General features: G+C 39.2%; 1 protein-coding gene across 2 annotated transcripts in view; it reads left to right on the top strand.

Moving 5' to 3' along the window:
• Positions 1-9,918: 9,918 nt before the first annotated feature.
• UHRF2 (ubiquitin like with PHD and ring finger domains 2) overlaps positions 9,919-17,516 on the top strand; it is an 82,341-nt gene continuing 74,743 nt past the window's right edge. The window contains exons 1-2 of one of the 2 annotated variants that reach the window (XM_081267014.1): positions 10,272-10,411; positions 12,227-12,961. In XM_081267014.1, coding sequence (XP_081123140.1) covers positions 12,926-12,961 — 36 coding nt within the window. In that variant the 5' untranslated portion in view covers positions 10,272-10,411; positions 12,227-12,925. Of the gene's footprint in view, positions 10,412-12,226; positions 12,962-17,516 lie in introns of both variants that reach the window. The other variant, XM_081267013.1, reaches the window with a different exon arrangement.

Below are 17,516 nucleotides of genomic sequence, written 5' to 3'. Positions count from 1 at the left end.
TTGTGTGTGTGTGTGTGTGTGTGTGTGTGTGTGTGTGTGGTGCCAGGGATCAAATCCAGCACTTTACAAATGTTTAGCAAGTGCTATCACTGAGCTACATCCCAAATCACATTCATTTTCTAACCCATGATTTTTCTTTCACTGGTTTAAGAATAATTCATCCCCTTAAGGAATGCATTTTGGGTATAACCTTCTCTTTTTTTTTTAGAGAGAGAGTGAGAGAGGGGAGAGAGAGAGAGAGAGAGAATTTTCATATTTATTTTTTAGTTATTGGCGGACACAACATCTTTGTTTGTATGTGGTGCTGAGGATCGAACCCGGGCCGCACGCATGCCAGGCGAGCGCGCTACCGCTTGAGCCACATCCCCAGCCCCATAACCTTCTCTTTTTAAAAAGTGTACTTGCTTCAGTTTGTTTCCTCAATGTACTCCTGTAAATTCTAGTGACTCAGGAAGCTGAGGCAGAAGGATCACAAGTTACAGGCTGTATTTAGTGAGACTGTGTTAGGAAAAAAAATCCCAAAAAACATGTGGGGATGTGGCTCAGTGGTAAAGCTCTTGTGTGAAGCCCTGGGTTCAAACCCCAGCACCATGAAAAATAAATAAGCTGCAAGTGTGGTTCAGTTGTAGAGTGCTTGCCTGGCATAGGTAAGGCACAGAGTGTGGTTCCCAGCACTGCAAAAATAAATAAAATAAAGGGCTGGGGGTGTAGTTCAGTGTTAGTATGTCCCTGAATTCAGTCCCCAGTGCTGCAAAACAACAACAATAACAAAAACAAAAACCCTCATGATCTCAAAGAGTTGAATAAAATTAGATTTGGGCTCCTTATTTTGGCTTTCTAAAATTATGCACATGGAGCTGGACATGGTAACATATCCCAGGTATTCAGAAGGCTGAGGCAGGAGGATGGCAAGTTTGAGACTAGTCTCAGCAATTTAGGAGAAATTGTCTAAAATTAAGAAAATGAAAAGGGTTGGGGATGTAACACAATGGTAAATTGCCTCTGGGTTAGACTCATACTTCAAGGAGAAAAAAAAGCTTAAAATACATTGCACTTCAATACATGAAGGAAAAAAATCCATCAAATCTTATTTTTCCCTGTCTTTTCATATCCCTTTAGATTGTCAAAGAAGCTAAATAACATTGTAAGCCAAACTCACTCTGCCCCATCTTCATAATCCCTGCTTACTTCAAGGGGTTAGCCTCCCATTTGCCCATGCTACAATTAGGTCCCATAGCTCCTAACCATCATTCTGCAATGACATTTAGTCTATTTCACTCTTTGTGACTTGTGAATTCTGGAATCACTATCTTCCCTTTTCATGCCATGTAGTTCCAGTTCCATTGGCTTCAGGGACCAGGTGAGATAGATAAGGCTACTCTGCTTTTTGCTGCCTTATCTTTTAATGCCCTGCCCATTGATCCTACAACATGACTAACAAGTTAGTCACTGAGTGATGTACTTTTCTGAAAAATAGGAGAAAATCTATAGTGAATTACAATGTAAGAAAAAGCATACAACTTGGTGATATGGGTCCAAAGGAAAAGAAATAAGCTTTTATATGGGTCCCTTTGGGTGAGCACCACAGTTGGTAGACTTGCTCCCACCTTCCTCTTTCAAATTTCACTGTCACAGAGAATCCCTTCTTTATCCTGCACAGTGAGATTCCACATCTTGCCAATTTTTTTTACAAGTAACCTAATGAAAGAGGTGAAAGATCTATATAATGAAAATTACAGAACCCTAAAGAAAGAAGTCAAAGAAGACCTTAGGAGATGGAAAGATCTACCTTGCTCTTGGATAGGCAGAATTAATATTATCAAAATGACCATACTTCCAAAAGCACTATACAGATTTAATGCAATTCTGATCAAAATCCCAATGATATCCCTCGTAGAAATAGAAAAAGCAGTCATAAAATTCATCTGGAAAAATAAGAGACCCAGACAGAATAGCTAAAGCAATCCTTAGCAGGAAGAGTGAAGCAGGTGACATCACTATACCCAGACCTTAAACTATAGTAACAAAATAGTAGCAATATTAGCAATAGTAATAGTAGCAATATAGTAACAAAAACAGCATGAAATTGACACCAAAACAGACTGGTAGACCAATGGTACAGAATCGAGGACACAGAGACTAACCCAAAAAATTAAAATTATCTTATATTAGACAAAGGTGCCAAAAACATGCATTGGAGAAAAGATTGTCTCTTCAACAAATGGTGCTGGGAAAACTGAAAATCCATATTCAACAAAATAAAATTAAACCCCCATCTCTCACCATGCACAAAACTCAACTCAAAAAGGATTGAGGACTTAGAAAGAAAATCAGAGACCCTACGTTTAATAGAAGCAAAAGTAGGTCCTAATCTCCATCACGTGGGATTAGGCCCCAACTTCCTTAATAAGACTCCTGTGGTGCAAGAATTAAAATCAAGAATCAATAAATGGAATGGACTCATACTAAAAAGCTTCTTCTCAGCAAAAGAAACAATAAGGTTAATAGAAAGCCCACATCTTGGCAGCAAATCTTTACTTCTCACACATCAGATAGAGCACTAATCACTAGGGTGTATAAAGAACTCAAAAAGCTAAACACATACACACAAAATAAAACAAAAAACCCCAATCAATAAATGGGCCAAGGACCTGAACAGACACGTCTCAGAAGATTATATACAATCAATCAACAAATATATGAAAAAATGTTCATCATTACTAGCAATTAGAGAAATGCAAATCAAAACTAAGATTTCATCTCATTCCAATCAGAATGGCAGCTATTATGAATAGTGTTGGTGAGGATGTGGGGGGAAAGGCACACTCATACACTGTTGGCGGTGCTGCAAATTGATGCAGCCAAATGGAAAGCAGTATGGAGATTTCTTGGAAAATTGGGAATGGAACCACCATTTGACCCAGCTATCCCTTCTTTCCTTAGTCTATACCCAAAGGATTTAAAAACAGCATATTGCAGGAATACAGCCACTTCAATGTTTATGGTAGCACAATTTACAATAGCTAAACTGTGGAACCAACCTAGATGCCCTTCAATAGATGAATGGATGTTAAAAAGTGGCATATATACACAATGGACTATTACTCAGCAATAAAAGAGAATAAAATCATGGCATTTACAGGTAAATGGATGAAGTTAGAGAAGTTAATGCTAATTGAAGTTAGCCAATCCCAAAAAAACAAATGGCAAATGTTTTCTCTGATATAAGGTGACTGACTCATAGTGGGGTAGGGAGAGGGAGTCTGGGAGGAATAGACAAACTCTAGATAGGGCAGAGGGGTGGGAGGGGAAAGGGAGGGGATAATAATGTGATGGACATTATTATCCAAAGTATATGTATGAAGACACAAATTGGTGTGAATATACTTTGTATACAACCAGAGATATGAAAAATTGTGCCCTATATGTGTAGTAAGAATTGTATTGCATTCCACTGTCATATATAAGTTTAAAAAATAATATTTAGAAATAAAGTGACACAAAGAGTAAAAAAAAAAAAAGAAAGAACCTATCTCATAACACAAGTGATATGCTGGCTCTGGGCTCTGTGCCCACATTTTCTTGGGGCAATTCATTTGAAGCTGAGCATTTCCCTAAATCTTCATTGTTGTCTAGAATAACAGTATGTGCAAACTGTTATCGGGCAGAATAGTTCCAGACTTTGGGATTCAAAGCATGTACCTCTCATGAAACCTTTGCTAATTTAGAGCAAAGCTGTGCCACCTCCTTTGTTGATCTAGTTGAAAATATAGTTACACATGCACACATAGTGAACATATTCACTCACATGCATACACATTCCTGTGTGTGCATGTACAAAAGCACCTAACAGTCTATGTGATGGCACATGCCTGTAATCCCAGTGTCTGGGGATACTAAGGCAGGAGGATCACCAGTTCAAGGCCAGCATGAACAACTTAGCGAGACCCTGTCTTAAAACAAAAAGGGGGTTGGAGTGTAGTTCAGTGGTTAAGCACCCTGGGTTCGATCCCTAGTACCAAAAAGGAAAAAAAAAAAAGCGTACTTTCACATACTCATGCTTGTACACGCATATAGTTTCCATACCTTTCTAAAACTAGACCAACCAACCTTCAGCATCCTTAACTGCATAATCTGATTTTTTTTTTTTGGTAAGAATCTTTAATTGTGTATGATAAACAACAGAAGACATTTTAAGTTACAAATGATGATACATTTTCAAAGATGTAGTGGTAAAAATACAGACAATGTACACACAAAGGAAAAAAATCACATAACTTTTTATTTTGTATGTATTTAAAAAGCTTTGGTAGGCTTCATTCATACATTTTTATCATATTGCTCTTGTACAAACATTAAAAGGAAAATAAAAGCAATATACATTCAAAGAATGATCAGCAAGTATTTCCTTAAAGAAGTCATAAAGAACTAAGGTCAGAGCTGGGTGCAGTGGTGCAGGCTTGTAATCTCAGTGACTTGCGAGGCCAAGGCAGGAGGATCCCAAGTTTGAGGCCAGCTCAGCAACTTAGCAAGGCCCTAAGCAACTTAGTGAGACCCTGTCTCAAAAAGATAAAATAAAAAGGGTTAGGTGTAGCTCAGTGGTTCAGCATCCATGGGTTCAATCAATCCCTGGTATCCAAAACAACAACAAAATATTAACTTAAAGGAAATACAATGAATCAGTAATAACCTCTCCATACCTCAGTTCTTCACCTGTAAAACTGGAAGACGCTTACAGAAACTGAGTAGGGTTGTTAAGATAGCAAAACAGGTTTATCAATCTAAAGCCAACATCAGGCATGTAAGACACCATGAAAAGTGTTTTATAAGCTTCAGTAAGGTAGTATTGTTTTTTGTTTGTTTTTGTTTTTAATAACTATGTCCTCCACTATTGAGATGCAATCAAAATAACAAAAACAATAGCAAAGAATCTCAAGATCTGGGGCCTGTGTCGTTAAATCAAATATCTTTTGAATTATTAGTTGGCAGTAAAATTAACAGTGGGTCAAGACTAGTAAGGGGGCAGGGGTTGGGCGGGGGGGGGGGGGGGGAGGGAGAATGGAAAAAAATCAGCCGCAAGCAGCAAGTATTTTTCTTCTGAAATGTTTCATTACTATAGAGGCCTGACTGTGTGTACTTGATTAAATGCTAAAAGTATTTTGTAATGTAGACTTCAAAGAAGTTTGTAGTCCAGGCAAGCACCTGGATGTCAGTTCGACATCTGTATCTGTATTTCTCCTTAAGATACTCCAGAAGTAGTGTCAGCTCTACTTTGGGAAAAAAAATGTTTTGGGGGATGGATCTGGGGATTGAACCCAGGGACTTTCTCCCACTGAGCTACATCTCTCCAATCCTTTTTTACTTTTGAGACAAGCTGTAACTGAGGGTCTTGCTAAATTGGTAGGCTTCATTCATCAATTTTTTAAAAATATTTTTTTAGATGTTGATGGATCTTTATTTTATGCATTTATTTATATGGGTGCTGAGAATCGAACCCAGGACCTCACACATGCTGGGCAAGTGCTCTACCACTGAGCCACAACTCCAGCCCCCCATTCATACATTTTTATCATATTGCTCTTCTACAAACGTTAAAAGGAAAATAAAAGCAAAATACATTCAAAGAATGATCAGCAAGTATTTCCTTAAAGAAGTCATAAAGAACTAAGGTCAGAGCTGGGTGCAGTGGTGCAGTGACTGCATAACCTGATTTTAAATTTAGCTTTTCTTTACCTTTGACCAGATCAAATTCTTAACCACACTTTCTTAATTGCTCCCTGAAAAAGAACAGAAAGTTCTTCCTTTTTGAATTTCTCTACATATTAACCCTGAGACCAGGTATAGCATTAATATTTTCATTTATACCATCAATAGACAGAAAATGAAAGTTTACTTTTCAGCCAGGTCTGGTGGCTCATCCCTGTAATACCAGCTACTCTAGAAACTGAAGCAGGAGGATCTCAAGTTTGAGATGAGCCTGGAAATTTACCAAGATCCTGTCTCAAAATACAAAGACCCGGTATATAAATCAGAGGTATAGTGCTCTTGGGTTCAATTCCAAGTACCACACACAAAGCCCACTTTTTCTAAGAAAGACCTCTTTTTAATTTTTTTTAGTTATCGGCGGACACAACATCGTTGTTTGTATGTGGTGCTGAGGATCGAACCCGGGCTGCACGCATGCCAGAGGAGCGCACTACCGCTTGAGCCACATCCCCAGCCCAGAAAGACCTCTAATTGTGACTGTAGGCATATATAAAAACTACAGTAATTGTGACTGTAGGCATATATAAAAACTTAATAAAGTGAATTAATTATGTTTATACTTCAACAAATGTTTACATATATACTTCACTGTAAAGGTCAAAATACAAAATATTACCATCACCCAGAAGATTCCTTTGAGCTCTTTTCAGTTAATACCACCAATCCTGCCCCACCCCCACTTGCTGAAGTTTTTACTTTTCTAGTAAAATTCTACTTCGTTAAGAAGGATGAAGTTCTTCATAGGACTGAGTACAGGAAGTCTTGACTAGCCCCTCTTTTTAAAATATTTTGGACTTGTATTTTTAACTGTCAGACTTCTTCATCTCAGTATATTTTGGATGGATTTCAAATGCAATACAGCTCAAAAGGAACTTGCTGCATTTCCCCAACTTGCTCCCTCTTCTAGTTAAGAACACCATTTATCTAACCCATTCATTTAAGGCTTCCAAGTAGAAATTTAAGAATTGTCAACATTCCATTTTCTCTTTCCTTACATCCATATATTCCATGAGCCTTAAAAGTTCAAATGTCTTTTTCTTTTCTTTTTTTTTTTTTTTTGGTGTCTGATCATTGTATTTTTTTTTTTTTTACCATGGACAAAGATTTTTTAAAATTTGTTCTTTTTAGTTATACATGAAGTAGAATTATTTTGACATATCATACATATATGGAGTATAAATGCCCATATTTGTGGTTGTACATGGTGGGGAGTTGCACTGGTTGTATATTCATAAATGAACATAGAAAAGTTGTGTCCGATTCATTCTACTCTGTTTCCTATTCCCATCCCCCCTTTTCTCCTCCTCTCCTTCACCCTTCCAATCCAGTGAAGCTCCACTCCTTCACACACACCTATTGTGAGTCAGCATCCACTATCAGAGAAAACATTCAGCCTTTAGTTTTGGGGAGTTGGCTTATTTCACTTAGCATGATAATCTCCAGTTCCATCCATTTATAGGAAAATGCCATAATTTCATTTTTCCTTATGGCTGAGAAATATTCCATTGTGTATATATACCACATTTTCTTTATCCATTCTTCTGTTGAAGGGCACTGAGGTTGGTTCCATACTTTAGCTATTCTGAATTGAGCTGCTATAAACTTGATGTGGCCATGTCACTAGAGGAGTGGAATAATTGGGTCAAATGGTTGTTCCAGTCCAAGTTTTCTGAGGAATCTCCAAACTGCTTTCCACAGTGGTTGTACCAATTTTCAGTCCCACCAGCAATGTATGAGTGTACCTTTTTCCCCCCACATCTCGCTAACATTTATTGTTGTGTTCTTGTTAATTATCACCATTTTTACTGGAGTGAGATTAAATTTTAAAGTAGTTTTGATTTGCATTTCTCTAATTGCAAGAGATGATGAACTTTTTTCATATATTTGTTGATGATCATATTTCTTCCTCTGTGAAGTGTCTGTTTAGTTCCTTTGCCCATTTGTTGATTGGGTAGTTTGTTTTTTTGATTTTAAGGTTTTTTAGTTCTTTATATATCCTGGAGATTAATGGTCTGAGGTGCAGATGGAAAAGATTTTTCTCACATTCTGGAAGCTCAGTTTTCTAGAATACTCTGGAATACACCCTTTCCTATCCACTCCACAAATTTTGCCAAAATTGGCACAATTGTCTCTTTTGAGATCATCCTACTGTCTTTCCAAGTACTTCATCACATCAAAGTACCCTTAGTCTCCTCCCCATACCCGTGGGGGCAGGCGGGGACTACTGTTGTGAATGCTAATCTTCACACACTGCTCTTCCCTATTTAGTCAACCTTTCTTTGATATGCAATCTCTGCTGATCCGAAAATGCATACTTTCCTCTTTGGGCACTCTTTGTTTATCTAAATCCTTTCCATAACAATAGCACTAAAGTAATTTATTGTGTACTAAGCATAGGCACTGAGCAAAGTATTTTACATTCATTAGTGTATAAGTACCTATTTACATGGAGGAAACTGGAGCAAGTAAAATGTCTCAAGATTCACGTCTTAAGTAGAGAGCTAAATTGGGATTACAATTCTGATTATCCCATTCTGAGAACCTAACAGTTAAATGCTGCTTTAGCCTACAATAGTCCATCTAACTCAGGCTGTTTTACACCTGTCTTCCAGATCATTTTAGTCCTGGCTTTGACATCTCTAATGAGGTTTTCATTAACATCAAACTGTTTAGTATTAAATCATCCGGAGTGTTTTAATTTTTGCTAAATCCTAACTAGACTGTAAATTGTGAGCAGGGAACAACAACAAAAACTACATAACTCCACAAAAGCATAACATAATTTTATAATAGCAACTAGTTCTCCCTTCATCTGGCAGATCAGAGGTGTGCTTTAGGTATACCTACCATTTCATTTGCATATGTTATGAACACTTAATATTTGCTCTAGCACAATTGGGAGACGAGGTGAATTTTATTTAGAGTCTAAATGAATGCGAAATTTTCAGCAAGGGCAGAGACCTGAAATATGTACGTATATTCCATTATTTTTCTGTCCTTTTGAGTAGGGCCTTTTTTTCCCTTCTTTTTTAGTTGTAGATGAACACAATACCTTTATTTTTGTTATGTATTTTTATGTTGGGCTGAGGATTGAACCCAGTGCCTCACATGTGCTGGGCGAGCGCTCTATCCCCTGAGCCACAACTTCAGCTCCCATATTTTTCTTTTATAAAATAATACTGACCTTGTCTGTACTCATAATTGTTTTAGTCGGTAATTTAAAAATGCTACTCTATGGAATTAGTTAGCACTGGCCTGAATATTCAAGTTGCCAATTTAGGCAAATATAAGGTACAAGTTATTTGTTTTGTTTCTTTCAGATGCTTTCTCCCTTCTTATGAAGTTATATTTTCATTTCAAATGGGCTCTTTTTTAGGTAGTGTTGCGCTGAGCGAATTTCGAGAATTTATTTCAAGTAGGCTCTTTGAAGTTCTTTCTTTGGAGGCTTGTAGTTCTGCATTATTCAAAACTGTTTTCCGCAAACCCACAATCCCTTACGCCAAAGACATCCCTAACACGAAGGTCCCCGTTGGTCTGCAAACTGAAATTCCACTTCTAGCCAGCAGTTAGCTGGGGGCCTCGGCGCCACGCCTTCCACGGTCTGAGGCTGGGGTGGGAGCCCAGGACGTGGTCCCAGCAGGGACCCTGGTCTTTGGGGCTAGGGCCCAGCACCTGGGCTCAGCAGCGAGATACCCCAGGAAGCGGTTTCCAAGCTAAGGCAACAGTCTGAACAGGTGGGGCCGTGTTCCAGAAGAGTCCTGGGGCCTTTCCCAGTCCACCAGTCCCTCAAGGCTTCTCAGAATTTAGGTTGTGTCCCACATTTCATGAACATAAAAGTTCACTTCTTGTATTTTTTTGATGTGTTTTTGAGACTAGAGAGGTGTATCCGCTAGGCCTGAGGAGTCTCCCCCCGCATCTTGGCCAGAAACTAGGTCCTAAAAGGGTAAAACTGCCAAGAGCAGCGACAAGACCTGCTGAGATCTGATAGGAGGCGTGCCCAGGGTCCCCGTAAAAGCTGTGGGCAAATAACGGCTTTCGGCAGCCCCGCCCCTGAGACCCGCCCTCTCGTGCTTCCCCTTCCACAGCCCCCCCCCCAACCCTGAGGTCCATAACCATCTCCCTCTCCGCTTCCTTTTTAAGGCGGAGCCCCGCAAGGATCTCGCGAGATTCGGGTTGGCGCCGTGACCTCCATGTGGGAGCTACAGCTCTATAAGTAAACACTCAGCTCCGCGAGACATGGCTTCTTCCTATTTGTGAGGAGGAGGCTGTGGTAGCACCTCGGGCTGGTTCCGGTTTTCTCTCCTCCGCTGGCCTGGGCGGGCACGGGGTCTGGGAGGTGCCTCCGCCTGTCGGGCCCAAGTCCGGTAGGTCGTTTTCGCCTGTGGGCACGCTCGCCTACCAGCTGCTGAGAACCCGAGGCGCTGGGGAGGCAGCGGGGCACTGTGTCCTAAGCACGGGGGAGACAAAGGGGACCCCCTCTCCCGGTACTGAGATGTGGATCCAGGTTCGTACCATCGATGGTTCCCAAACGCGTACCATTGAGGACGTTTCTCGCAAAGCCACGATCGAGGAGTTACGTGAGCGGGTTTGGGCGCTGTTCGACGTGCGGCCCGAGTGCCAGCGTCTCTTCTACCGGGGCAAGCAGGTGAGGCACTTCACCTTGTCCCTTGGGAAGCTCTGGGAGGGAGCAGCCGGGCGCCTTTGGATGCATAGGCCCTAGGGCTTGGCAAGGCTTGCACCCTGCTCTGCTTCTGGAGGGCAGCCTTGGGAGGCGCTGGGTGCGGGCCCGGCCTGCTATAAGGGTTGCAGCAGGTCCCTGCCAGCCCTGGCTACAGGTGCGTCTAGCAGGTTCAGAGGTGAGAGCACTAGGCGTGTGGACACCTTGCTGTTTCCTATTAAGTGGGGGCAGAGGCTGCAGTCAGAGCGTGACAGGGCCCTGGGTTCCTTCCTTACCGCGCTGGATGGAGCCGGGGTGCCTGGAGGATGGGGAGGGCAGTGAGCTCTGGCGGCCATGCCACAGCACGGGAGGGGTGAGCTGGCATCTCCAGCTCCCCAGGCTCCCAGCTGCGCTGACCCAGCTAACGGCGCTTATAGCTTTGTGGCCCTTTCGCGCTCCTGGCTCCCAGATAGGAGATGGAAACTTGGGCATTACTCTCTCGGGTACAAGAAATTAACCTTTCACCTAATGTGGAAGGGTTTGCACACATTGAAGATCTGAAGGGCTTCCAGAATGTTTGGTTCTTCTCCCTCGCTGCCTCTCCTAGACTTGGAATCTGTCCTAGGTGAGGTTAGAGACCTGGACTTGAGCTATTGATGTAACTCATTTTAACACTGCCCAGTATAGGGCCAGGGTTTTTTTCCCCAGAGTGCTGTTCTTCTCACCTTCAAATATTTCCCTCATTCATAGCTAGCCTTCGCACAGCTAGCAATAACTTGAAAGCTGAAGGTGGAAGGTGTTTTCGATGGTGAGTGTGTTTGTGGACGTCTCTGATAGTCGTTATAAATAGACTGTGATCTGGCCAGTCTAAGATATTTTCTATCCCACAAGTCTCATAGTATATTCTTATACTCCCAGACCCATTGCATTTTTCTTTTGTCTTCTTGTTGTTAATCCACTAAAAAGTTGTCATTCTGAAGTTGTTAGACTGCAGTTTGACTCCAATTCTGAGGTTTAAAATCAGGGCATCTCTTTAATTTGGTAGAACCTCCTAACTGCAAAGAGTTTGAAAGGAATATTTTTCTCTTCCTGATAGATTTACCTTTCCAGGATCATTCAGAAATTTCAGAATAACAAATTATTGTTACTTGGAAAAGAGGGAGCCAAGATGTTTTTTGGTTTTGTTTTGGTTTTTGGCTTTCCATTTAAAAAAAATGTTATAGCCCTTTGATTTGTGACTGTAGCCAGTTTTAAACTGATTCCTTAGTGTTCGGATTTTTTTCTTTTTCTTTCTTTCTTTTTTCCAAAAACCAGGTGTTGAATTTAGTTGTAAACTTTTCTTTGGAAGTAAATAACCATTGCTGTATTTACTACTATGTAACTTTGTATTGCTGTGCCTCAAGTGGCAGATTGATAACATTTCTTGTTTGTCACAGATGAAAAAGTATGTAATCAAGTCTTCTGAATTTTATTTTCAAGCCAGGGAGAGTGGTGCCTTATTACCTAGGGCATTTTGGTAATTTTGGCACCAGAGAGAGAAATAAAGGATGAGAATGTATTCTGATGAATTAATTTCACCCTGAAGTGAAATTAATTAACCTTAAAAGTCTATCAGATATCCTAAGATAAAATGTACTTACCTGTCTTGAGGAAAGGATTGGGGTTGAATTAAGTTCAGGGCAACAAAGTAGACTTCTAGTAAACCAGGATGTTGGTTCCAGATTCTGGGAAAAACTGTTGAGGATAACAATCTTTGTACTTCTCCCAGGACAGTTGATAATTCACTGCTTTGATTTTTTTCAGCCCAGTGATAAACCAATAGGGATGAGGAATAGACTTTCGGTGCCAGCTCATTGACTTGGAGAGAGAAAAAGAAGACACTGCTGCTGGCTGTGTTCATTTCCTTATTAATGACAAATAGCCATGGCAGTCCACGGAGAGCATACTGTCTATAGCAGGCAGCTACTGATTGGTGTCATGGAGGTGTTCCTATCCTATAAAATGACTTGTGCACATTAGGAAAAAAAGGCATCCCTTTCTTAAGGTGCCTTTACAGCCACACAGTGAAAAATGTCATAAATAAAAACAAAATTTACACAAACTGGGCATGGTAGTCCCAATTACTTGGGAGACTGGGAGGATCCCTTGAATCCAGAGACTAGCCTGGGTAATATAGGGAGACCCTACCTATAAATAAGTAAATAAATAAATATGTTTACAGTTTATACATGTTAAGTTCCCCTATCCTATTTATTATGTCTGCTGCTTTTACTCTTTGGTGTGTATCAGACTTACTTACAGATATTTATTACAGATGCTTAGCTCACCTCAGATTTGCAAATGCATAGTAGGATTGATAGACCACAGTTTGACTCCAGTTCTGAGGTTTGAAATAAATGCACCCAAGGCACCAGGGGAGATTCTGATGAACACCAGGGTTTGAAGATGAATTTTGAGAGGATAGTCTTCTACTAGTTTCTTACTATTGAAAGTATACTTACTATGTTCTCAGGATCAAGCAGCATTAGCTTGGCACAGGTACGTCATACCAGGTCTACTGAAGCTGAATACATAGTTTAACATGGTGATTTATATGCAGTTAAATTGGAAAAGCATATAATTAACAGGGCTGTAAATTGTGGCTGAATAGGGTATCCTCATTTGGACTTTTTTTTTTTTTTTTTAATCTGGGAGGTTGGGGTTGAGGCACTGTGGGGAGTGCATCTTTTTAAAAGAATGTAGAATTTAAAGTGATTTCTATACCTCTAAATCTTTCTAGAATCTAGAATTTCTTTACTATTTTGTAAAGACTTCCTCCCCTTGTTTTCTTGCCTTGTCACTATCTGGGTGGCCTTAGTGGATTGTAGATATGAGGCATGAAGGATAGCTGAAGAAAAACTGAGTATTTGCTTTTTGCCTTCATACTTTCTCACATGGAGAAAAAGTAAAGATTTTGCCTATTTAAAAGAATATGTGTGTGTATATATATGTGCATATATATGTATATGTGTATATATGTGCACATATTCTTTTAAAGAGTCGTGATTTAAAATATCAACATGGGCTGGGGATGTGGCTCAAGCGGTAGCGCGCTCGCCTGGCATGCGTGCGGCCCGGGTTTGATCCTCAGCACCACATACCAACAAAGATGTTGTGTCCGCCGAGAACTAAAAAATAAATATTAAAAAAAAATTCTCACTCTCTCTCCTCTCTCACTCTCTCTTTAAAAAAAAATAAAAAAAAATATCAACATGGAAGTTATTCCTTCTACTCATGTTCCTTGTGAATGATTTTTCCCCTCTCCCTCTGTGGTTACTGCCAGTCAATTTTTTTTTTCTTCCTAGTTTTCCCTTGCATCATTGTTATAGTTCTTTGTTTCCTGAAACTTCTTCTTTAAACCCAGTAGAAATCCAAGAGTGCAGTCTGACTAAATAAAGTCCTAACTATTTTTGCCTGGTCAGAATTGAAAATCTTGCACCTTAAATTCTAGTATGACAGTTTTCAAAGAATAAGTTCTTTGACTCATTCATTCATGGATTATAGTTACTTCCCTGAAACTATTGGTGTTTGTAATTTCTAGATGACATCCCTTTCTCCCCACTCAGCATAATTTGAGTGACAGAAATAACTGTGTACTTTCCTTAATACCGAAGAATTCTGATATTTAAATTATTTCAACACTTCAGCTCTTCATATGTGTGAAATTTGCAGAATAAAGCTGTATGAAACTTTCTGTGCTGTGGATAGTAGTGACTTGTTTGGGGAAGACTAGAATTTTTCCCAAATGGATGATCTGAGGAAAAAGTTTGTCACAGCAAGCATGAAGAAAGGTGATAACATTTATTATAGGACTTCAGCTTTGATGTGTTTAGTGTTTCACTGACTTCAGACATACTTTTTCTGTCAAACCAAGTTGAGAAAAGGAACCACTTGAAGCAATCTATATTTACTTTTGACAATCATTTGGTAGAAAATTGCCAGAGACTGAGTGTAGGAATGTCCCCAGGTCCCTCTGACTCTTGTGCCTCTAATGGAAAAAATGTTTATGGAAACACTTTCAATTTCTAATTATTTCACCACTTCAACTGCTGCCCTACCAGTTAATTTGCTTATTTTGTGATGTTACATTTTATTTTTAACTTTAAACACTTTTTTTTTAAATGGCAATGTTTATCAGTTTGCATAATAGTCAAAGTTATGCTTTTTCAGCTCTTTGAAAATTAAGGTGTTCTTATTTTTGATTATTGGAGAATATCAAAATGAAGGTATCAATGCCCAGTTTCTGCTTCTTGAGTCCCCCACCCCTTCCCCACAGGAGTTCAGGACTAGAAGAGTTATTTGTTTTTAATAAAGTAAGTAATATTAAATTCCTATCCCTATAAGGGCTTATCTGGTTACTACTTAGGCTTATTAAGGCTAAGTTTACATTGTGTATGTATATTGCTGAGGATCAATTCCTGGGCCTTGCTCATGCTATGTGAGTACTCTTCCCGCTGAGCTATAGCCTCAACTCTAGGTTAAGCACGTTAACTAACCTGTGAGATAGTACCTAATGTAATTCCTTCACTGGGGAATTATGAAATTATTGTTCTTTTGTTCTATTTAATAATATGAATACTTGTGTGTTCTTGGACTATAGGAATTAAAATTACTGATCTAGTATATTAGTAAGTTTATAAGTCTGTTACAGACTTGTTCTTTTCAGTTAACTTCTCAAATATTGCCAGAATTGAGTTGTGAATGGTGATAAATATATATTAAAGAAGGGAGAATGAGCACTGTTCAGATTGGTCATACTTCTGGGGGAAATGATCTGATCTTCAAGGAATTTATTTTTTCTTGATTCATTGTACCACAGTGAAATAGCCAATTGAATTTTATAAAGAAATAAAATGGAGACAGTTTCCTAGGGCTACTATAACAAACTAAAACCTAGTTGTTCTAAAATCACAAAAATTTTATCTCAGTTCAAGAGGTTAGAATTGAAGGTTAGTCAGCAGGGATGTGCCTTCTGATAAGTCTAGAGGAGAATCCCTGTGCTTCTGTGTTTGCAGGAATTTTTTTTTTAACCTTGGAGATGTTATCTAGTGCATTCACGTGGCCTCCTTTTCCCTGTATATCTTCACATGATCTTCCCTTGGTCCACATTTCCCCTTTTTATAAGGATACCCCTCCTATTGAATTAAGGGCTTACTCTAACAACCTCATTTTAACTTAATTATCTCCTTAAAGATTCTGTCTCCAAATAGGGTCACATTCTGAGGCATTGGGGATTAGAACTGAAGCATGGGAGGGTGAGGCATGGTGATGCATGCCTGTAAACTCAAAAGTCTGAGACAGGATGATCACAAGTTTGAGGTGTTCTTGGACTATAGGAATTAAAATCACTGATCTAGTGTATTAATAAGTTTATAAGTCTGCTATATTTAACAGACTTATTCTTTTCAGTTGACTTCTCAATTATTACCAGAGTTAGTTGACTTGTGAATGGTGATAAATATATATCAGAGGGGAGAATGAGCACAGTTCAGATTGGTCATATTTCTGGGGAAAATGATCTGATCTTCAAGGAATTTAGTTTTCTTGATTCATTCTATCACAGTAAGTAACTTGGCAAGACCCTGTCTCAAAAAATAAAAGAGGGCTGGGGTTGTAGCTCAGCTGTAGAGCTCTTGCCTCATATGTGAGAGGCCCTGGGTTCTATCCTTAGCACCACATATAAATAAATAAATAAATAAAATAAAAGTATTGTGTCCAATTACAACTAAAAAATATTTTTTCAAAAATAAAAGAGCTGGAGATGTAGCTCAGTGGTAAATCACCCCTGTGTTCAAATGGGGAGGGAGACACAACTCAGCCCCAAACAAATAAAAGTTTTGCACTTCTTCAGTGAAATGTATGATCTGACTGCCTCTAATGGCCTTATTTCAAATATAGTCACATTCTGAAGTTTGTTTTGTTTTGTTTTGGTTTGGGGACTTGAACTTAGGGCCTTATGCACCCTAAGTAGGTACATCAATATCTCTTTTGGGAAAGGAAGTACAATTCAACCCATAACCCTCAAAATATGTCTGAGTTGCAAGATAACTTATTTGCTATTTGTCCTGGAAGATTTCATGCTAAAACTCGGTAATCTTTGTAAATGCATAAAATCAGAGAACTTCAGGCAAGTGGAATATAGCATAAGCAAGAATTATAATTATTCCTGCCTGGTTTTTAAAATATTGACAAGTTGGTCAGTGATGCATGCTTCTAAACTCAGGGACTCGGGAAACTGAGTTAGGAGGCTCACAAGTTCAAGGCCAATTTTGGCAATTTGGCAAGACTGTCTTAAAAAAACATCTGGGGGTGCAGCTCAGTGGTAGAACTACACTTTAATCCAATCCCCAGAACCAACAAGAAAAAATATAGAGGTGCATGTGTGCATCTCAGCAGTGTTTCAGAAAGATAGTGTTTGACTTAATATCTTTACAAATGCAAGGTCATTGCTTTCAAAATTATTTTTTCCTTGCAGTGGATTCAGGCACTGTTCATTAAAATGAACATTTGGTGATAGGCTAGGTCATGAGATCACAGTCACAAGGATGCTCTATTTTCTTCTTTTTCTTCTTCTTTCTTCTTTCTTCTTCATGGCTAGCAGTGTTCCCTGTAGCTAATGTGCAGTGTTGCTTTTTTTTTTTTTTAATTTTCTTTTTGTTCTGGGCTTGAACCAGTGGTGCTCTACCATTGAGCTACATCCTAGCCATCCCCTTCCCCTTTAAAAAAAAAATTAGGACAGGGTCTCAATAAAGTTGCTGAGTTTTTCCTGAAATTTGTGATCCTCCTTCCTCAGCCTCCCCAGGCCTAAACTAGGATTATAGGCATATACCACTGTGCCTGGCTTATGGAGTAGTTTGTAAGTATTGATTGGAGTCTGGAGAAAATGCTGACATTAGAGGTCATAAAATAATAAGAATTGTTTCAGATCACTAAGTTGCAGTGCTATGAATTTTAATAGTCTGGTTTGAACATTTAGGCAACGAAAGATAAGTTGTTTTTTGGTTTTTTTTTTAAGACTTGAGAGAAGCCTTTTAATATATTTTTCTTTTTTTTC

This window comes from Spermophilus citellus, assembly GCF_964194105.1.
Source record: "Spermophilus citellus genome assembly, chromosome: 2".
In the NCBI taxonomy this organism is placed as follows: Eukaryota; Metazoa; Chordata; class Mammalia; order Rodentia; family Sciuridae; genus Spermophilus; species Spermophilus citellus.
This window is presented reverse-complemented; position numbering and strand designations above follow the sequence as displayed.